The sequence below is a fragment of the Dasypus novemcinctus genome, chromosome 9 (genome assembly GCF_030445035.2).
Source record: "Dasypus novemcinctus isolate mDasNov1 chromosome 9, mDasNov1.1.hap2, whole genome shotgun sequence".
NCBI classification, from domain to species: Eukaryota; Metazoa; Chordata; class Mammalia; order Cingulata; family Dasypodidae; genus Dasypus; species Dasypus novemcinctus.
Genome location: NC_080681.1, coordinates 108,126,753 through 108,148,415, shown reverse-complemented (window position 1 = coordinate 108,148,415; position 21,663 = coordinate 108,126,753). Strand labels below are relative to the sequence as shown.

The window sequence follows — 21,663 nt, the reverse complement described above, 5'->3', positions numbered from 1 at the left end:
AGTAAAATATTGATAGATATAACCCACACAAACGAAAACCCTTTGAAGTGCTCCATAATTTTTAAGTGTGTAAATATAAAGTGTCCTGAAACCAAAACTTTGAGAACCACTGCCCTAGCGGATTCGCTGGCTACTCTCCCAGGCTGATTGCACTGATCCCTTCCTTCACAAAGCGAGCAGTTTTTAATGACCTTATAGTAATACATATTCCTGATACGGATTTGCCTTCTCTGCCTGCAATGCTTCTGCCAGCACCATCATTTCTGGACTTTCCAGAATGCCTCATTCATTCCATTGCCTACCTATGACCAATTCAGTTTATGGTGAGGACACACGGCAGTGATTCTCACTCATGGAATGCACGGGCCTTACAATGTGCCTTGTCACCCAGAAGCAGCTGGCTGGCTAGAGGAGCCTGCGGGAAGGTCATCACAGCTGCAGCTGGAGACAGAACCCTGTGAGTTTGGGTTGTTGATGAATGGGATGCAGTAGATGCTTGAAAGCAGTGACCAACTTATGGAGCCCCTCTTGCATAGCCAAAATGCAAAATCCAGGGACCAGGGGCAGAGGTGGGAATGGCATCCCATTCCCTCCACTTTGTGCTCAGGGGTTTGGAGGTTGTAGCATCCAAAAGGAGGAAGGCGTCCTCTGGGGAAACAGATATGTTGGAAGCAGAGTCCCTTTCCTGACCAATTTGGGCTCTGCTCCTCCTTTGGCTGAACCAAGACAGAGAAGTGTCAACTGTTCCAGATATGGTGATTGATGTGTAGGCCTTGAGACCAGCTAGAGAAGTGGGAGTCATAGATTTTTTTTTTCAGGAGGACCTGGGGATTGCACTCATACCATGGGAAGCAGGTGCTCAACCTCTGAGCTTCTTCCACTCCCCAGTGAGAATTGTTTTTTGTTTATTTGTTTTTAGGAGGTCCCTGAGATCGAACCCGGGACCTTGTACATGGAAAGCAGGCGCTCAACTGTGGAGCCACATCTGCTCCCCATATGTGTTTTCATTTGTTCTGCTGTCTTACCTGGCCCTGGTGATGACTGTTTCCAGTTAGGCTTCGGGTGAGTTATAACTGAATGGACACCACTCCACAAGCACACAGTGGCCGATGAGCCTGTTTTCCCTGCTGGCGAGTGGATGCTGAGGGGCAAAAGGAGAGGCTCTGCTGGGTAGTCTGTTTCTCCTCTTCCTCACTCACCTGCTCCAGTCACTGAATGCTGGCCAGCGTGCCTTCATCACCCGCGCTCCTTCGCCCTCTGGCTCCCAGATGGGTTGGACAAGAAGAGACGCTACCAGAATCAAAGAAGTCAGAATACTTATTCCCCTGGCTCCTGGCCTGGCAGGGGCACACGGCTTGCCCGCAGCGTGCTTCCTTGCTCCTGCCCTTTCGGTCTGGGGCGTATGGCTGCCTGCAGTTGGGGGCCCTGCTAGCTTCCATCCCTGCCAGGTCCCGGGAGCCCTGCCCACAGCTCTGTAGGTAAGCCCTTAGCTGAAGGTTTTCAGGGCTGCTTTGGGCGTACCGTGTGTCTCCTCTGGGACACCAAATGATAGAGGAATGGATAGTGCAGTCCGGCCGTGCAGTCCTTTTGGCACTAACCACTTCAGATTTTGTTAAGTCGAGCCAGCTCTGTACACAGGTCCTGTACACAGGGGGTTACAAAGCAGATGCTTGAAGGACAACCGGGTTCAAAGGGTGCCCAGGGTGTGCACCAAGGCCCCACTGCCCTCTGGTGGCCAGCTCCTGGAAGCGCATCCCAGGGGCTGGCCCTCCACACCTCCCTCCACACGCCGAAGCCTGTTCCACCCAGGGCTCCCGTCCCCTCTTCACACAAGCCAGAGGCTTCGGCGACTTTCCCCTGGCCTTCGTGTAAAGACCACGGAGGGCAAGGCCTTCCCTACTACCCCTGTCTCCCCTCCTGGCACCCTCTGACCCGGCCACACCCGCCTTTCTCGGCTTCCAGGCTGGAGCGTGCCTGGTGGCCCTGGCTGGCCTGGCTCACCCCCTCACCTGGCCACCTGCGGTGCCTGCTCAGGCCTCTCCCAGCCCTCACTTCCTCAGGAAGGCCCTCCTCCCTCTGCCACCCTTCACTGCACCATGTTAAATTCACAGACGCTTTTCCTTGCTCTCCCTGCTAGGCTGACAGCTCACGAGGGCAGGGGACACCTCTCGCCCGCCGCTGCATCTCAGGTGCCTGGCGCGTGGTGAGGCAGCACCAGCGGCTGACATTTATTAAGTGCTCCTCTGCGCCAGGCATTGAGCTAAGGACTTGAGGCCCCCAGGCCACCCTCCTCCCCCAAGCCCCTGGCCCCCAGGAAGCAGTCCTTGACTCTATCAAAAATGCACACTGATTTATTAGAATATGAAAAAGATTCGATTTCTTCTGTACAGGCGGCAGAGCGGCAGCAGCTGCAGTGGCTTTGTACGCAGTTGTCGACGTCACCCTCCGTGGTGACTCCTACCCAGAACAGCACTTGCGCGGAGAGGAGGGTGGACAGGTGGGCCGAGCACCCCCTGTCCAGTCCGCTGGGAAGAGGGCAGTCTGACTATTGCACGATCCTGGGGAAGGGAGTGCCCTGGGGAGGAAGGACAGATGCCAACCTTCAGCCCCTGGCCATGGTGGGGGGGCAGGGAGGGGATGTGTGCCAGTGAGCAAAGGCCTCTGGGCCCAGGAGTCCACGCAACCGTCCATCCCTAGCCCAGGGCAGGAGACCGCCCGGGGACCCTGCCTGAGGTGCTCCCAGAGGGAGAGGTTCCAGGCCCCCCCCAGGGGTGGGGAAATAAGGAGGAATAGGCCGGCAGGCCCGGGGGGCCAGGCCCAAGAGCAGAGAAGGTGCGGAGAGGCCCAACATTTCTGAGGTTAAAAGGATCATGATTGGGGAGTGGGGACACTTCTTGAACCAGAGCCATTTGGTTTCAGCTGAGAGCCCTGGAGGCAGAGGACCAATGTGGGGGGACAGTGGACAGACAGGCACGGCCGAGGGGTAATTCTCTGGAGTAGGGGTGAGTTAGAGCTCTGTTAAGCCAGGAGTTTCCAAAACGTTTTAAAAACAGGAATGCCCTCTGTGCCAACAGAATCAGAGATGGAAGTGAGAACAAACAAAACAGATAAAAAGGCAGGGCTTTCTGGAGCCCCGACAGCCCCTGCGGCCCAGTGGCCCCTGGGAGCACGGTTTGGAAAGCTCCGAGTTGGTCACATCCCTGTCCAGTCAGAGCAGCTCGGGGCTGCCCTGAGCCCGTAGCTCCGAGTCAGGATGGGTGAGGATGGCTGGCCAGGGAGGCAGCGCTGGCCGGAGGACAGGCCCCTCCTCCAGCCACACGCCTGTGCCCCAAGTGTGTCCCCTGGTAAAGGAGGGCCTGGCCTAGGCTGAGGGGGCCTCAGCTCCATTCATTCCTAGGGGGACCAAGGCTGAGCTGGGGGCTCTTTGGTTAGAAACCAAGACTGGTTCGAAAGAGGAGGGTGTCGGAGTGGTGGGGGAGGCGGGCACTGCGAGCCTGGGAACCTCGCAGAGGTCCGGGCCCCTGGGAGGCTGTAGTCAGGGGACAGAAGACAGCCTGCGCCTGGCCCAGAAGTTCTGCCGAGTGGACCGGGAGGCGAGCCCGGTGGGGGAAGACGCTTCCCGGGAGGCCGAGGGAAGCCGTGCTGCGGCGGGGGCTGTGGGCCCAGCTGCCATGCGTGGGGCGGGGGCGGGTGGGGCAAGGGGCGCCCCCCCGGCGCCCCGGCTCTGGTGGGAGAGTCTGTGGTGGGGCGGGCACTGCCCGCGGCCCTGGCGTTACTGCGCCTTGGGGATGAACGGCTCTCCCTCCCCAGGCTCGGGGTTGGGCCCTGGGTCACTGAGGCAGCGCTGCATCCTCTGGGAGCTGGGGCTGTCGCTGGGCGCAGGGCTGAAGACATCGTCGGTGCCCGGGGACGGGGGCTCCTTGCTGCGCATCACAATGCCCCCGTCGTCGTCGTCCTCCTCCTCGGCCTTCCGCTCCTGGTCCCGGTTCAGCCCTAACACCTTGCCCTTCAGCTCCTCGTTCACCAGGTCCACAGACTCGGGCGACTGCGGGGACGCCGGGTCGATGGTGATGACGGGTAAGTCGGCCTTCGGCTCATAGGCCAGCGGGTCTGGGGAGCAAAAGCGGCGTGTGGGCTGGTCCCGCCTGCAGGAAGTCTCCCCTCAGCCGTGTCACCCACCCTAGAACCTGCTCCCACAAGGCCTGCCCTGGTTTCCCCGGCTTTGGCGGCAGGCGCAGGCAGAGCTACCCTCCCTTCTCCCTGCCAGGCAGAGGCCCCTTCCGTGAAGCCCCAACCCCACCTGATACAGGAGAAGCGCACGGCTTGGGAGGAGGCCCTGAGGGGGCCAGGGAGGGGGAAGCCTGTGCTCCCCACTGGCTCTCTGAGGTTGCTTCCTGTGGGGTCCTCTTCCCCAGCCCTGAGGCCCCTGTCCCGACACCCCCTGCCCCACCTTACCTGAGCCGATGCGGGCCCGCGACATGGTGGGCGAGTCCAGCTTGTGGGCTGGCACGGTCAGGTAGTTGTTGATCTGCCAGAGACAGAGCAGACGGGGCGGCGAGGTGAGTGCGGGCAGCCGGGCAGGGGGTAGCTCTCGGTCAGTGCCCTCTGGATGCGTTTTCCCATCTGGGCTCCCGCAGTCGGCACCCTGGGGTGCTCGCTACCTCTTTGCGCCCTCTCCCTGCACCTGCACCCAGGCCGGCACTTTGGGTTCCTGAGGTCTCGTCCCAGACTCTCAGCTTTTGTGGGGCTGTGCGGTCTCCCTGGGCAGCCTGGACTCTCCCGCAGCTGCCCTGCCTCTCCCGCAGTGATGTGGCCCCTGGCTCTACTAGCCTACACCTGTCCCCGGGGTTCCGGACCCAGAAAGGCAACTTGGGAGTGGACACCTGGACAGGATGGCCCACAGGTACCACAAACCCGACTCGTGGGAACCGAGCGCAGCTCCTTATGCCCTGAAGAACCTTGCTCCCGCCGTGGGCCCGGGCAGCCAACGAGCCTCCTGCTCCGAAGCCGCCGTGACCCAACTCCCCCTCCTTCAGCCCACTTCAAACTGGTGGCCGTTTGGTGAGTCCCACTTCCGACAGGTCCTCTGAATCACCCACTCTATCTCCCTGCCACTGCCCCAACCAGCCCCCACCTCCGTCTACTCCTTTGCTTGGGACCTTTCAGTGGCTTTCCAAGCTCAGGATAAACCCTTAGCTGTTCAAAGGGAGCCTGAAGCCTCAGTCTCTAGGATGGCCGCTCCGTCCTGTGACCGGGAACCTCTGCACGTGCTCTTCCTCCTGCCCGGCCACTCCCGGCCTCCCCACCCCGGGCTCTGACCCTAACCGCCTTCCCGGTCGTCCGTGCTCACGGCCGCTTGCACCTTCCCTGAGGTCCGAAGGGGAAGGACCGGGTTCTCCACTGCTGGGTCCCTGGAGGCCACCCTAGCACTTGGCACTTAAGAAGTACCCGATGTTTCCAAAATGAACGAATGAATGAGTACATGCACACTTGCTCTGCTGCTTGGAGCTGGTCCCTTTCCCCGCAGGTACTGGTCTCTTCACTAGAGAACAAGACACACGGACTGGCTCTTCTGGCGCCAAGGCCTGAGGATCTCACGAGGGCCCTGGCCTCTGTGCTGCTCTGAGGGGAGGAGTTGGGGCCCAGGCTCCAGGGAAAGCAGACTGTGTGGCTCTGTCCTCAAAGGGGCTCGCAGGTGGTAGGGGGGACAGGACTGGGAGGAGCAAGAGCCCAGATTCCCTGACAAAGGCAGGTGCCAGCTCCACTCCCAGACATACCTTCTGCTCCAGTTGCCGGGCCTTCTGTCTCCGGAGCAGCATCTGGTTCCAGGCCTCCTCGTAGGGGTCTGCCACCAGCGTGTGTCTGTTGTAGGACCGCAGCTGTGGGAGGAGCAGGTGTCAGGACAGGGCCCAGCACCTGGGGGGCCGGGGAGGCCCTGGACTTGTGTTGGGACAGGGCAGGCAGTGCTTTGGAGGCTGGGGCCAGCGGCTCTGGGGTGAGTGTGGAGGGGTATGCAGGGGAGGGCTGGGGCAGAGGGGCAGAGGAGAGGGGGGCTCCAGGGGTGAGGAGTCAGGCCAGGGAGCAGCCCCTCACCCGCTGCCTGGTCTTCTGCAAGTTGTTCCTCAGGATTTTGCGGATCTCCTCCTCCTTGTCCTTGGACAGTGCCGGCAGGATGCGCTCGGCAGGCAGAGCCTTGGGGTGGATGTTCCTAGGACGACAGGGTGCGGGTCAGGCCCTCCAGAGCATTCGTGTACCCTGTGGCACTGCCGGGCTGGCCGGGCCGGGTGGGCAAGCCTCGGCCCTCGCCCGCTGCGCCCACCCGCCCCTGCAGGTGGCCTGCTCCAGGTTGTGGCGGAGGGGTGGGTGCGTGGGGGAGAAGCCGCCGGGCCGGCACTCACTGCATGGAGACGGTGGAGACGGCCGAGGGGATCTTGCCCATGCCACCGCTTTCCACCAGCTCGATCGCCTGCTTCATCTCCATCTTGTGGTAGAAGGCGATGAGCTGGGGCTCCTTGGAGCGCTCGCCGGCTATCAGGCACTTCTTCACGTACTTCTTATTGAACCGGTTGAGCCTGGTGGGAGGGGGAAGGGGATGGCTGGAGCCAGGTCCCAGGAGTGGGGAGAGGCCCTGGCCCTGGGAGACCCTCACACCACCCGCTGGCCCACCAGGCCTGCCACCTACTTGTCCTTCCAGTGGTGGTGGCCGTAGTGGCCACAGATGTCCTCGATGCCTGTCAGAAGGTGGTCCAGGAACTGAAACAGGCCCAGGGTCAGGTCAAGCCTCACTATTGGGCTCCTTCCCCGACCAAGACCTCTGAGTAGCCCCTGCTGCCCCAGGCCAGAGAGCTGCTCAGCCCAGCTTTGTAGTTCCAGCAGTAGCCAGGAGGTGGCGCCTACGCCCCACCTATTCTCAACTCCAGTGGTAAGGACTTTTGGCATCTCAAACCCTCTGTCACTGACTGCCTGCCGCCTGAGTCCCCTTCTCTGATCCCACCTATGTCCAACTGCCTGGGTTGGGTTCCATCTAGAGCCTCTAGAAGGAGGCAGGGACAGCATGACACCCCTCCTCAGGCTCCCAGCTGCTCACCCCGCACTAGCTCTATGGCTAAACCTGGTGAAAGCAACCACGCAGCCTCAAGGAGGCTCAGGGACACTTGGACACTGGGATAAAGGAGCTTTAGCCGCTCCCCAGCTCCCTGAGCCTTTTCCTGCAACTGAGGGCCCAGCCCCAGCTTCCAGTACCTGCGTGTGGATCTCCTCATTGATGGAGCGCTTTGTTTCCTGCTTTTTCTTCACAGCCAGCAGGTCCACCAGTGGCCGGATGGTCATTCCCTGGGGGCCAGGTAGGTGTCAGGCTCTCCAGTTTGGCTACCCTGGCAGGGGGGGCTGCAGAGCCTTGCCCTCCCCCAGGCCCTGAGGCTGGGATGCCCTCTCTGCTCTCAAGTCCCCAATCTCCCAGGACCAAAGGGTGTTCGAGCCCCAGCCCCGAGCCCTGCGCTCATTTAAAGATGGGTCCTCGAGGCCTGTTTCTTCCTAGAGATGCAGCCCAAGGCTGCACAGCCCATCCAGCTGAATGACCCCCTCGTGGGACCAGGGAGCAGAGGGCCTGGGTTTGAGTGCGGGTTCCACCACAGTCTTGCTCTGCATCCCCAGGGAAGTCAGGCCTGGGAAACAGGGAGCAGGAGAACACCCCTTCCTGCCTCCCTCGCAGGAATGCTGGGAGGGCCCAGTAAGGACAGCAGATGCTGATTAACTGCACACTTCCCAGTTGTGCTTTACCAGAATTAGACCCTTAGCTCTTCAACACCCACAACTCCATTTTACAGATAAGAAGACTGAGGCTCAGAGAGCATAAGTAATTTTTTAAGGTGCTACAGAAATGCCAAAGCCAGGAAGCACATTCAAGCCCAGGCTGGCTGGCTTGAGGGAGGTGCCTGCCCCCTTCAGTGAAAACAGGTTGGAAACCATCAGTATACACAAGTGCAAGTGAAGGTGATAAAATACTTTTAAAGATGGAAGCAGGAGAAGAAGACAAAAGAGGCAGCTCCCTCTCCCTTTAGAAGATAGAAAATAAACCCAGCTCCACGAGATTTCCCCTGTATTCTTTCTCATGAGAAAACTAAGACATTTCGCATTCAGGGCATTGAGAAGACTGTGTCCAAGAAAGATGCAGGGGGTGGCAGAGAAACGGAAGCCAAGGTCACGTAGAGTCAGGGAAGGAGAACGATCGCCATCATCCCAAGCTGGGCGTCCCTCTGTGGGGAGGGACAGGGCTCAGCTGAGCTGGGGCCATTGAAACACCCAGAGGTCACAGACTAGAAGGCTAGGAGTCCTTGGGGTCCTCAAGCCCTGCCCTCTCACTTCACGACAGGAGCCGAGCCCTCCAGCGCCACGCACACAGCAGCAGGGTGGGGGTCAACGCCAAGTTTCCTTCTGCCCAGCTCAGTGACTGTCCCAGTTCCCCATGCTGGGCTATAATTCCCATTCTACAGAGGCAGAAACTGAAACTCTAAGACACAAGCCGCTCATCTAGGGCCCCACGCCTTGGCCTGCTGCCTTTTACCCACTTAGGTCCATGCGATCCCAGCTTCTGGTCTGAGCCAGGCAGCATTCTGGTCATTTCACATTCTCATCTGTCATGTCACAACTCATCACAAGTCTTACTTCCCAGCTGAGGAAACTGAGGCCCAGAAAGAGAGAGTGGCTTGCCCAAGAGCACACAGGAAGTGAGCAGTGGCACTGGGGCTAGAACCCACAGCCCCCTTTCGGGTCATCCCCTGGCACAGAGTCGGGGCCCCAAGACAAAGGCTACTCCTCCTGGACCCAGCACCTGCACGAAGACGGTGAAGAAGATGACGGTGATGATGGCAGTGAGGAACAGGTTGCACATGGGGAAGTGCTTCCTGTCCAGGAGGTACCCCAGGGAGAAGGCGATGGCCCCTCGTAGGCCCCCGTAGGCGATGATGAACTGGTCCTTGGGGGTCAGCTTCACGATGCGGAACTTGTTGATAAACCAGGTCAGGCCCAGCACACCTGCCAGCGGGGGAGAGAAGGGTCAGCCCGGCCACAGCGCGCCCGGATCTGCACGGTGACTTCGCCTGTCCGGGAAGCCACCACTCTCAGCCCACTGGCTCCCTCATTTCCGGGGTCCCTCAGCCCGGGTGCTCCAAACCCCTCAGTCCAAGAGCCAGAGGGATCCTTAAGGGGGTTCCCCAAGCTGGATTCACTTTATTTTTTTAAAGATTTATTTATTTATTTTTATTCCCCGCCCCCCAGTTGTCTGTTCTCTGTGTCTATTTGCTGCGTGTTCTTCTTTGCTTGTTGTCAGCGACTAGGGAATCTGCGTTTCTTTTTGTTGCATCATCTTGTTGCGTCAGCTCTCCGTGTGTGCGGCGCCATTCCTGGGCAGGCTGCACTTCCTTTCACGCTGGGCAGCTTTCCTTACAAGGTGCACTCCTTGCGCGTGGGGCTCCCCACGTGGGGACACCCCTGCGTGGCACAGCACTCCTTGCGCACATCAGCACTGCACATGGGCCAGCTCCACATGAGTCAAGGGGGTCCGGGGTTTGAACCACGGACCTTCCATGTGGTAGACGGATGCCCGAACCACTGGGCCAAGTCTGCTTCTCTGGATTTACTTTAAGGGAAGTCACAGTGGCCTCCAGGGGCTGGAGGTGGGGCACAACGGGAAAAGAGATGAAACAACATGGGCCCCAAGTTGATACCTGTCCAATGTGAGGGGTATGTGGCAATCACTGGCCTCTTCTCTTCACTTTTCTGTGTGTTTGAGATTTCCCATGATATAAAGTTATCAAAAAAATGCAGAGTCCTGGGTCCAGCCTCAACCCACAGAACCAGTATCTTAGAAGATGAGGCCCAGGAGTCAGGTCAGAGATTTTAAGTAAAAAGATGCTTCACCCAGGGTGCATGGCAATGTTTGGATATACTCATAGTGGTAACAATTAAAAACCACAGCAGGGGGGGTACTGGGTTCCTGGCCAGTGGTGCTCTGTCTTGGTCCCTAGGGGAGCAGCGACAGTCTCCCAGGTGCAGTGGCGGGGACCGGGAGGGAGTGAGGGTTCAACAGTGAGCCCCTGACGCTAATGACTATGCTTGTGAGCTGATAAGCCTAAAATAAGAACAAGGCCTAGAGCAGCATTGTGCCTGGGAATTTCCTCCTGTCAGCCTTCATGTTACTCAAATGTGGCCAGTCTCGAAGCCAAACTCAGCATGTAAATGCAATGCCTTCCCCCCAGCGTGGGACATGACACCCGGGGATGAGCCTCCCTGGCACCGAGGGACCACTATCAACTACCAACTGATGATGCAACTGGAAAATGACCTCATACGGAAGGTTCAACGCAGATCAGCGGAATATCCCTGTCTACATAAAATAACATGACTTTAAAATGCTGTTTGACCTAATGTAAGGGGGAAATGGAAAGGAGAAATGAGTTTATATGGCTACGAGTCTCTAAAAAAGAGTCTGGAGGCTGTCAGAAGAATTGCCCTTATGCACAACTGAGCAGAGTCTGAGAGACAGATAAAGCAGATACAACCCCCAGATATCGGTTCCTTCGAGGGCTAAAGAGACCCATGGGAGTTATGGTCATGGCCGATGGAGTTAACTACCAGGTCAGATGGCCCCTCTTTGGAACTGGTGTTTATGTGTGATGAATCTGGACTCAGATGGGATCTCTCTTCATAAGACTTTCATGCTAATGTGCTGGAGGTGCAGTTAGTGTCGGGGTTTAAGATATATTTAGGGGATTTGAATCTCTGGACTGACAATGTGATAGCCAGGTCCTGAGCCTCAACAGACTCCAGCACCTACAATCTGACTTATTGGGCTCACCACACTCAGCTAAGATGGAGTTGAAGAAGGACAACCACCACACCATGGAGCCTAGAGTGATTACAACTGAAAGTGGGAGGATTGCATCAAGCATCCATGTGGAATCTGAGCCTCCTCTTGACATAGAGGTGCAATGGACCTGAAAGTGGGAGGATTGCATCAAGCATCCATGTGGAATCTGAGCCTCCTCTTGACATAGAGGTGCAATGGACACAACCAATCCAATGTCCACATAGAAAAGGTGGCATTGGATTGAGAAAAGTGGACATGATGGCTGATGGGTATGGGGAAAGGCAGGAAGAGATGAGAGGTGGAGGCGTCTTTGGGACATGGAGCTGCCCTGGATGGTGCTTCAGGGGCAATCACCGGACATTGTAAATCCTCACAGGGCCCACTGGATGGAATGGGGGAGAGTATGGGCCATGATGTGGACCATTGACCATGAGGTGCAGAGGTGCCCAAAGATGTACTTGCCAAATGCAATGGATGTGTCATGATGATGGGAAGGAGTGTTGCTGGGGGGGGAGAAAGGTGCGGGGGGGGGGGTGGTAGGGTTCAATGGGACCTCATATATATATATTTTTAATGTAATATTATTACAAAGTCAATAAAAAAAAAAAGTAAAAAAAAAAATCTAATAAACCTTTAATAAGGTATGAACATCAATATAGGCTTACTCATTGTGAAAATGTCCCATACTGATATAAGATACTAATAAATGGGAAAACTGAAGGAGTATATGGGAATTCTCTGTATACTCTTCACAACCTTTCTGTAAATCTAAATCTTTTAAAATAAAGTGTTTTAAAAAGTTTAAAAAAAAAAAAAAAAGATGCTTCACCTGGCTTGGGGAACACAGCCCTAACCCTTGTGTCACAGAGGAGGTCACTGAGACCCAGAGAGGGGCAGGACCTAGACACAGAGCTGAGGGGGCCCTGCAGAGGGTGAGAGGAGCCCCATGGCCCACATGCAGTCTTGGAGTGTGTTCAGTCACCTGTGCCGCCACGCGGCTGGCTGCACGGTGCCCTGCCCAGAAAACCAACAGGCGCAGCGTCAGAGGGTCTCTGCGGCCCCCGTGCTCTGACCCACGATGATTCTGTCTCTCCAGAGACCACAGACTCCCCAGGAGCACTGGTTTCTCTCCCCTCAAAGGCCAGCGAGGGCCACAGCAAGGGGGAACCGGGGAGCCCCTCCAGTCCAGCCATGCTGGACAGCCGGGAGCCGACCCAGCCCCCCTGGTCTGCGCACTGCACACAGCCACGCTCGCACGCTCATGTGAACGTCAGCGCCCCTCCGCACACAGGCATGCACAGCCCCCGCAGCTCCTCCACACCCCCAGCCCCCAGCCCAGGGCCTCACCCAGCACTCGGGCGATGAGGCAGAAGAGCAGGGTGCTGATGACGAAGGTCCAGTTCCAGTGGTGGGAGCCGGCCACGGTGGAGACACCGAGGAAGATGAAGATGAGGGTCTCGCTGACGCTGCTCCACATCTTCAGGAAGTACTTGATGGTCGTGTGGGACTTGTGGGATATGTTGGCCTCCACGTAGGGACGCATCACCACCCCGGAGGCAATCAGGCTGGCGTGCAGGGAGAGCGGGGATCAGGGCTCCACGGCTGGAGGCCGCAGCGCTGCGCGCCCACCTCGTAGGTGCGAGGTGCCCGCTGCGGCCTTCACACACCTGCTCTCGCTCGGTCCCAACAGGCCGACAGGCGTGTGCCTGCTCCCGCGGTTGTCAAAGGAGGCACCTGGGACTCGGAGCAATAAAGCCTCCCTCACGCTGTCACCCGGCCAGGTCTGCCCGGCCTCAAAGCCTGTGCCTTGCCCCGAGGCCACGCCGCCTCCCGGCCCCCGGGAGTCCACTCCACTAGACACACCTGTGGTCTCCTGAGTTCATGCCCCAAACGTGTGGCGTCCCCCAGGGCACGGGGCCCCCCAGCACCTCCCCTCAGGGTCGCGCAGGGAGCTCTGCTGAGCTGCGGCCCAAGCCCTCTGCCCGCACCCGAGCTCCACTCCTGCGGGGCTGGCTCTGCGCCCCCGCTTCCCCGCCCCACTTCAATACTCGCAGTGGTGACGCTCCCTGCCTCAAGGGGAGCCTCCTTTCTGGGGGCTGCTGAGGGCAGTTGTAATGTGAATGTCTGGGTCGAGCTACCCCCAAGGATGCCCCCTGAGACAAATGAAGGGAAGAAGCAGCAGGGCTGAGAGCTGCCGGAACGTTAGAGTCAGTGGCTTCCAGGGGCAGCGTCAGATTCCGCCCCCGTGGCCCGAGCTCACCCTAACTCGGTCACTCTCGCCTCCAGGTGCCCGGGAGCCCCAGAGGCCAGCAGAAGGACTGCTCTCCTCTGGTCAGGTAAAGAGCTGCCGAGCAGGGTCCGGCGCCCAGGGCTCGCGCCTCGCTGCTGGAGTGGAAGCTGGCCCCTGGGGGCACCTCGTGAGCTCGAGCCTGGGGAGCCCAAGCTGGCAGCCTCCCCACACGTCCCTGCCGCCCGCCGCAGCCGGGACTCACGCCATGATGCCCGACAGGTGGAAGAGCTCAGCCGACAGGTAGGCCATGTAGCTGTAGAGGAAGACGAAGAGCGGCTCGATGACGCGGATGTGCGCGGTGAAGCGGGAGGTGAAGGCGGCGATGACGCCGTAGACGACGCCCACGAACACCCCGCCCAGGGCCACCACGAAGAAGCTCAGGAAGCCGAGGACGATGTCCACGATGCCGATGCGCTCGTAGTTGGCAAATTCCTCGAAGAGGTGGTACAGGACCTGGGGGGGCAGGCAGGTCGGTGGGAGGGGCCCGGGCCGCGGCCCTTGGCTCCCCCCAGCGCGAGCCCTCCCCCAAGTAAAGGCCACCTGGCGGCAGAGAAACCGTCATGCCACCCAGGTTGCTACAAACCACTGGCCTGTGGGTCAGAGGACCTGACTCGGGCCTGGCAGCCCGAGGTGCTGGTTCTGAAGGCAAAATGCCTGGGTTGGAATTCTGGCTCTGCCACTCACTAGCTGTACACATGGGACAAACTACTTAACCCCTCCATGCCTCGGTTTCCCCATCCATGAAATGGGCATAATAACAGTTCCAACTCCACGGGGATGTGGACTAAATGAGCCAATAAAGATCAAGCGCGCAGGTCGGCGCCCTCGCACTTTCTCGCTGTATAACCAGGGGCAAATAGCCTCCCTGTCTGGATTTCAGTTTCTCCTTCAGCACAAGGCAGGGAAAGCTCAGACAAAGAACCAGAGCAGGATTTCTTAACTTCTGAAACTGTCTGAAAATACATCTGACCAGACCATACTCGACTTGGACTGAGGATGGGACCCAGAAAGTTCTATGCAACAAGCTCCCCAGCACGTTGGGTGAAAGGCCAGGTTCACATGCTATGAACTAAGGCTCCGGGAGGTTTCCGCACCTCCTGGACTGGGAAACGAATGGTAATTGTGTCACACTTTCAAGTGGCACTTGATATGCCACAGAGCCCTTGGATAATCACTACCCCAGCCAACACTATCACCTCTCAGGAAGGTGGTGGCTGTGCCTTTGCTAAACTGAGGCTCAGAGTACAGTGATGTGTCAGGCCCTCCCAGCTGGGGAACAGGAGCGCTGGGCCCAGGGCTCATCCCGGGGCAACAGAGGGCTGCGGCCTCCCAGCAGGCTCAGCTTTGAAGACCTGCCCCCTCCCAGTGCTGTCCTAGTCAGCACAGTGACAGCCAGGAAACCTGCCGGGGAGTTTCTACCCCAAAGGGGCTGGGGAGGGGTGAGAAGAGGTTCTGAGAATTCCTGAGCGGGAACCCCCCAAGGCCCCCATCCCTGGATGGCACCTGGAGGCGAGGAGAGTGTGGCATGGGGGAGGTGATGTGCTTGGGGCAGCTTATACCCACACCCAGGGCCCCAGAGCGTGCCTGACTCAGGCCGGGCGGGGGGTAACGCCCAGCTCTACCTGGTCTGAGGGCTGCCCGGGCCACAGCCATCAGAGCCCTTGTCAGCACATGTGCTCTCAGCCTGGGCTGCTGACTCTCTCCTGGCCTGAGGGAGCTCAGGGGCCTCCTGGCTTGCCACCTGGGCCAATGGGTGGGTGTGGAGGGCACGGCCCTCTTTTCCTGCCTGGTCCTTGTCACCAGGACTGCACAGGAGGCAGTGTGGCATAGCGGCAAGCGCCAGGGCTCTGGGCTCAGGCTCTGTGGATTTGAATTCCAGTATATCACTTATCATCTATTGTGACTTGGGGCAAGTTCCTTTACTGCTCAGTGCCTCAGTTTCCTCATCTTAAAAAACTGGGCCTAACGACAGTGCTGACCTCATGGAGTCACTGGGAGCGTTAGGTGAGGCACCACCCACTCAGACACAGGAAGCGCTCAGAAAACGCAGGCATCACAAACAGTGCTGTCACCTCTGTCAGGGGCATGGCGAGGGCCCCTAGGGGCCGCAGCTGGGGTAGCCACTTGACACAAGCACACCCCACTGCTCCCCACAAGTGCCCACTGGAACCCCAAGTACCCAGATCCAGCTGTGGAGGGTTTCAGTTTTGGCACATTTCCGGAGCTTTCCCAAACACTAGTGAGTGTGACTCCTACGAGAACCCGGGAGGATGACAGGCTAGGGGCTGCACTCCCTGTGTCACGGTGGGGAAACTGAGGCTCACAGTCACCCTGGGCAAAAGCTGGGGCTAGAAGAGACCAGGACTGAAGCCTGGCTGCCCTGGCCCCACTGCTGCTCTCCGCAGCCCCGAGAGGAGCTGGCAAGGAGGACGGGGAGAAGGAGGAAGCCGAGGCTGGGGGCAGCTGAACACACTGCCTGTCTCCACCTTGAGGCTGTGCTTCCTCAGGGGCTGGGGTGGGAGAGAAGGGGTGGGGAGGAGGGTGCGGGAACATGTACGTGCGTGAAGGCGCAGGGCGTGCACGTGTGCTCTTGTGCTTTCCTGTGTGTGCAGCTGCTCGCTGAGAGGTCCAGCTGGGATGGGGGTGTTTGCTCGCACACCTACCTGTTTCCTGAGGAAACCAGCTGGGAGGAAGGGCATGAGCAGGCCTGCAGCGTCTCCCACATGCAGACCTTGCAGTGGGGGTGTCTGCCCTGGCTAGATCCTGGCAGGGAGGCACTAACGATGCTGTCACTTTGCAGCTGAGGGAGATGAGGCCCAGAGAGGTACACTCACTTGCCTGAGCTCACACAGCAAGCAAGGGGCCAACCCCTTTTACTCATCACCTCCTGGAGGCTTTCCATAATCTCTGCCCAAAATTCTCCCTATACCGACTTCTAACTTAAGACAGCCAATGTGAGAGTTGAAAGGCCCCTCAGAGATCCAAAGCTCTATGAAAGGAAACTGAGGCACAGAGTGGATAAGTAATTTGCCCAAGATCCCACCACATCACAAGTCAGGTAGAGTGGATGACCTGGTAAGGCCAAGAGCTCAGCCAGACCTGGGCTCAAATCTTGCTTCCATCATACTCAGCAAGTTAGCTACCTTCTTTGGGCCTATTCCCTCCTCTGTGAAACGGGAATCACAGCGCCGCCGAGGGCTGCTGTGAGGATTAAATGAAATAATCCACGTCAAGGGCTCAGGCTGACTCCGGCCCACAGTGTGCAGGGAGGCGCCTTCGCTGGATTTTCCCAAGTATTATCGGACGGACACGGGATTTGCCTGCGTGCGGGCGCGGCCCCCAGCCCCTCACCACGGTGACGGCGTCATTGAGCAGGGACTCCCCGAAGACGAGGATATGCAGCAGCTCGTTGATGTGGATCTCCTCGAAGACGGCGAGCACGGCCACGGGGTCCACGGCCGAGATGATGCTGCCGAAGAGCAGGTTCTCCAGGAGGCCGATGTTGTTGATCTGCTCGCCGCCCACCAGGCACACGGCGTACATGAGGCCGCCCAGGAAGAAGGCGTTCCACAGCGTGCCCACCACTGCGAAGATGAGGATGGTGCCCAGGTTCTCCGTGAACTGCCGCAGCGGCAGGAAGTAGCCCGCGTCCAGGATGATGGGCGGCAGCAGGAAGAGGAAGAAGATCTCCGACTGCAGCAGCGGGGGCTTCTCGCCCACGCCCTTGATCAGGCCGCCCACCAGCAGCCCCACCACGATCAGCAGGCAGCTCTCGGGGACGATGCTCGAGATGGTGGGGATCACGTGGAAACCTGCGGAGGGGAGAGGAAGGCAGGGTGTGGGCTTGCCGCGGAGCCGGGAGGACAGGCCCGAGCACGGCGGCTGGCGGGAGGCGCTGTCAACCCTCCCGGCTCCGCTTCCTCGCCGGGGAGATGGAGGTGGTAACGCCAGCCTCCTGGGTTGCTGCAAAAACCGAGTGAGGACCTTGCTAACGTGCTTCTTTCCAAGGATAAGTGTGTGCTGTCTCTAGGTCACAGTCATAAAACATCAGAAGGAAGCAGCTCCATATGACTCCAGAGGAAGAAATGATCAGTCAATGATCAAGGCACCAAGGACCTAAGGCTGGGGAGGGGGTAAAGCTCAGTGGTATGTCTGCTTGCCATGTACGAGGTCCTGGGATTCCCGGTACCTCCTAAAAAACACAACAAAATATCTAAGGCTGAACCTGCCATCTTTCCAGGCCCAACCAAGGTCAAGGAGGCAGATTTTAGCTTAAGGTATAACAGTCCCACAATTATCGCCGAGGGAAGCTAGCGAGTCCCCCAGCATGCAGGTACTGAAGCAGAAGGCAGAGCAGCAGAGAAGTGACGTGGGCGATGGAAGGAAGCACAGAAGAATGCCAGTGCAGGAAGGGACGTGGGCTGCCTGCGTCTGCAAACTCGCAGCACACATGGCCATCTCCAATCCTAGATTTGCAGCAGACCCCTCTAAAATAATCGCAGCACATTTCTCCCCTCAGCCCGGACAGCTGCTCAAGACTGGGCTGGAGGAAGCCAACAGCAATCAACAGTTTTGGCATGTGAGTCAAAACCTATTCGCTGCCAGGGAGTGGATAGCTCAAGTGGTTGAGGGCCTGCTTCCCATGTAGAAGGTCCCGGGTTTGATCCCTGGTACCTCCTAAAAGCAAACAAACAAACAGAAAAAACCCAACTGTTACTGGGGAGCAGATGTAGCTCAAGTGGTTGAGCACCTGCTTCCCATGTACAAGGCCCTGGGTTCAATCTCTGACAGTACTTCCTAAAGACAAACAAATGAAAACCTATTCACTGCCTTGACCTTAGTCCAATCCTACCCACTTTAAAGATGGGGCAACTGAGGCTCAGAAAGGGGAAGGGACTTGCCCAAGGTCATGCAGCAAATTAGGAGCAGAACCAAGGGAGGACCCACATTTGACCCCCCAGCTACCAGTGAGCTCTGCACCCCTCTTCCTGAGACCCACCAACCATCTTCCCAAGCCATGTCCTGACCAGCAGCAGGGATCACATGATGCTAAGGCCCATCTTGGGGCTCCAAACCCAGAGCTGGGGGTAGCAAAATCCCCTCCAGAGAAGTGGCTCCCTCAAAGGCAGGTTTGGCTTTGAGCCCCAAGTTCCCCAAGCTTTTTTTGTTTGTGTTTTCAGGGGAGGGGTGGAGAAGCCCTGGGCACCTCGCTGCATGGGAGGCACCGTCTTGGCCAAGAGGGTAGGAGCCTTTGTCAAGGTGAAAGGTCCCTCTTTCCTCCCCTCCCAGCCTGTAAGTCCTGCATGGGCAGATTCTGTATCTGTTTATCCTGATCTCTCCAGGGCTGGGGACACAAGAGGTACTCAACCAGTGGTGGCTGATTTGAAAATGTATAGGGCTGGGCCATTGCCCACATGATTGCTGATAACCTGCCTGGCCAGGCCTCTTTTCACTACCCAAGATCCTTGACACCCTTCCCATGCCCAAAGCCCCAGCCCCTCCTGCTTTTTGTACTAATCAGGGCAGTGGTGGCATAGGACAAGTCAAGACACACTTAAACGCTCTTAAGGCCTAGAACTCCAGCACAGCCCCAAGTACCCAGAGACACTCAAAACATGATGAATGAAGGAACGACTCAACCTTGGCCAGGAAAGGACCACCATGTCCATTCCTCTGACTTCAACACAGACCTGACCAGAAATCGCCACTTTGGCTGAAGTCCCCAGCGTTTGCAGTGTCTACCTGTCACCGCAGTGTTCAGCTTACTGAAGTGCAAGTCATATGGAGTCCAAGTCTCCCTTCCTATACAGCATAAAGTCCAAACTTTCAGCATCACCTTTGTGGTAATAGCCCACTCTTCTCTTTATCAAATTGTCAACGCTTTTTTTTTTTTTTTTTTTGAGGTACTGGGGCTGGGTATTGAACAGAGGACCCCATATTTGGGAAGCAGGCACTCAACTGCTTGAGCCATACCCACTCCCCTGAGTTGGTTTTTTCATTTGTTTGTTTGTTGTTTCTTTTTTCACTTTTATGAGGTCCTGGAAACTGAAGCCGGGGCCTCCCAGGTAGGAAGCAGGCACTCAGCTACTTGAGCCACACCTGCTCCCCCTACTGTCAAAACGTAACATTTCAGCCTTGCCGAATCCCTTGCAATTCCCCAATAGATAGATCCTCTTTTGCCTTTGCACAATCTAGTTCCTCTCCTTAGAACACCATTCTCGCATCTCTATCCAAGCTGTGTGTGGCTGACACCATAGCCTTCTGCAGGCCTCCTCTTCCAGGAAACCTTCCCTGACCACCCATGCCTCCCCCAGGTGAGGGCAGGAATCATTTTTCAGTGCCTCTCTGTCAACTTCCAATCCGCAATCATCACCTGAGTTCCTCTCTATCCCTGGACCCAGTAAGGTCAGACAACCCAGGCAGATGCAGTGGAGATAGGAGCCCACACCCAAGATTCAGGCTGTCCTAAAAGGGAGACAGAACAGCATGGGAATTTGGGAGAAGCAGAGTCCCTATAGGCACTGGCCAGAAAGCAGCTTCCCAAGGCTGGCCAGCAGTGCAGCTCCAGCCAGCTGCCCCTCCTCGACCCCCACCTCCCACCTCTCCCTGAAGTCCAGAGAGACAGCCCAGGGCAGGTAGGTGAAAGCTTCGGCCTTCACCCAGCCCATTAGATTTTAAAACGCCTCCCATCCCTCTATGAAATTGGTCAAATTCAAAAGCTTTCCTGGCCCCAAGAAGTTCCAGACCCAGGGATGAGTAAGAGACGAGACCCAGAGATGAGAAAGCCACAGCTCCTGCCCTGGGATGGTGGATGTGAAACCACCAGAGTAGTAATGAGGATACTCGTTATTCCCGAAGGCGCTCCTGAGCCAGCCGCCGTGCTGGGAGCCGGGCCCACTCGCTTGGTCTGGTCTCACACCAGCCCTGTGGGGTGGGAACTGTCCCTACTTTGCACAAGAGAAAGCGAAGGCTCAGCAAGAACAGGCACCTTCGCCAGAGTCCAAGGGAGGAGTGCCCTCTAACGTAGGGTGTCTCAAGCTGGATGCAGAAAGGGCCAAGTATCATTTACTCCATCACGGGCGTTTTATGAGCTGGAACAACACCGGGCGCTGGGGACATTGGGGGCTCTGGCTCCAAACCTTGTGAGGAGCTCCTGAGGATGGCCACACTCTCCCAGGCTTTGGGACCTCTGGGCCCTCAGGCCTCCCTCGCTCACTCGTGGACAGAGAGCTGGCATTCCTATGTGACAGATGAAATCCCGGAGCTCAGAGGGGAGGCAGGGCCCGAGCCGCCCAGGGAACGAGGACTGGCCCCCTGACTCCCCGGGCCGTGCTTTCTTCTCAGGTAAGCCAGCGCCCAGACGGCCTGCGGACAGGACAGGCCGTGTGCCTGGGCAGGCCTCCCCCACGCTTCCCGTCTTTGGGTCTGCTTCCCAGGAAGCAGAGGAACTCCCAGCCCCGGAGGGCTCTCAGGAGAAGGGGAGCGGTGGGGATGGCCACCAGGTGGAGCAGAAAGGCCTGGGATCCGCTCTGGGCTCTGCCGCTCCTGGGTCCGGCGGTGGGGAGGCGGAGTGTTACTGGAAAGCAGCTTCCTGGATGGGGGTTGGGGGTGGATTCTGTCATCAGGAGGCGGCTCCTTCAGGCCCTGCAACTCAGGGAAAGGGGGCGAGGCCTGGAGCCTGTTCCCGCTTGTCCCTCTCCCAAGCCCTGATTCCTGCAACCTCCACCCTGCATCCCCAGGGAGCCAGGGCGCTTGCTGACACAGGAGTGGTGAAACGGTTTGGGGCCTAGACAGTGGCAAAGGCTCGGCATTGAGGTGAGACCCTAAGGTGCCAAAAGATGAGGCAAAACTTCCAGGGCCCGAACTTCCTGGCCATTGTTGCTGTCCCCAGGATGGAATCAGGGGTGGAGCAGAGGCAGCTGGAATCAGAGATCCAGAGACGTGCGGACTGGAATGCACCCTGGAGATGAAAATTCTCCATCACTTGGAGGGGGAAACTGAGGCTCAAAGAGAGCTGGGGACTTGTCAAAGGTCCTCCATAGGAACCCAGGGCTCCGGGCTCCAAATCCAGGGACCTCCTTCAAGGGTATTCAGTCTTCCCTGAGTAAGGACTCAAGAATGTGTGGAATTCAACATCTTCCAGGCACAGGGCAAACTCTGACACAGTTCAGGGCCTGCTCCCCAGTTAGGGGAAGAGAGTGGGGGAAGGGAGGTTGGGGTTCTCGGGGTGCTGAGGGGAAACATGCACACACCCTCTTCACGGCATGTTGAGCAGACGCTTGACCAAAACTGGAGTGGGGGGGAAGGGGCTCCCAGGGCCTCTGTGGCTGCTCTGCTCCTCATCATGGGAATGTTTTATTGACACCCCGTCTGTCCGCATCTGCTAAGATCATTGCGTTGGTGCAGGCAACGCTGTCCCAAGTCACCCACAGTTGCCAGGGGAACCAGACACTGCCGACACAGCTCCCCACGTCTCCCCTGGCCTGGGCACTCAGGGAAGTTCTGG

General features: G+C 58.0%; 1 protein-coding gene and 1 long non-coding RNA gene across 2 annotated transcripts in view; one reads left to right on the top strand and one right to left on the bottom strand.

Moving 5' to 3' along the window:
• Positions 1-406: 406 nt before the first annotated feature.
• On the top strand, positions 407-2,438 carry LOC139439700 (uncharacterized). Its single transcript, XR_011649716.1, has 2 exons — positions 407-457; positions 920-2,438. It is a non-coding gene; the product is annotated as an uncharacterized lncRNA (long non-coding RNA).
• SLC9A1 (solute carrier family 9 member A1) overlaps positions 2,336-21,663 on the bottom strand; it is a 52,777-nt gene continuing 33,449 nt past the window's right edge. The window contains exons 2-12 of the mRNA XM_004478757.3: positions 16,509-16,969; positions 13,360-13,610; positions 12,215-12,432; positions 8,831-9,033; positions 7,243-7,332; positions 6,683-6,753; positions 6,399-6,572; positions 6,094-6,208; positions 5,778-5,879; positions 4,456-4,528; positions 2,336-4,110 (exon numbers count right to left, since the gene is read on the bottom strand). Coding sequence (XP_004478814.1) covers positions 3,773-4,110; positions 4,456-4,528; positions 5,778-5,879; positions 6,094-6,208; positions 6,399-6,572; positions 6,683-6,753; positions 7,243-7,332; positions 8,831-9,033; positions 12,215-12,432; positions 13,360-13,610; positions 16,509-16,969 — 2,096 coding nt within the window. The 3' untranslated portion in view covers positions 2,336-3,772. The remainder of the gene's footprint in view (positions 4,111-4,455; positions 4,529-5,777; positions 5,880-6,093; positions 6,209-6,398; positions 6,573-6,682; positions 6,754-7,242; positions 7,333-8,830; positions 9,034-12,214; positions 12,433-13,359; positions 13,611-16,508; positions 16,970-21,663) is intronic.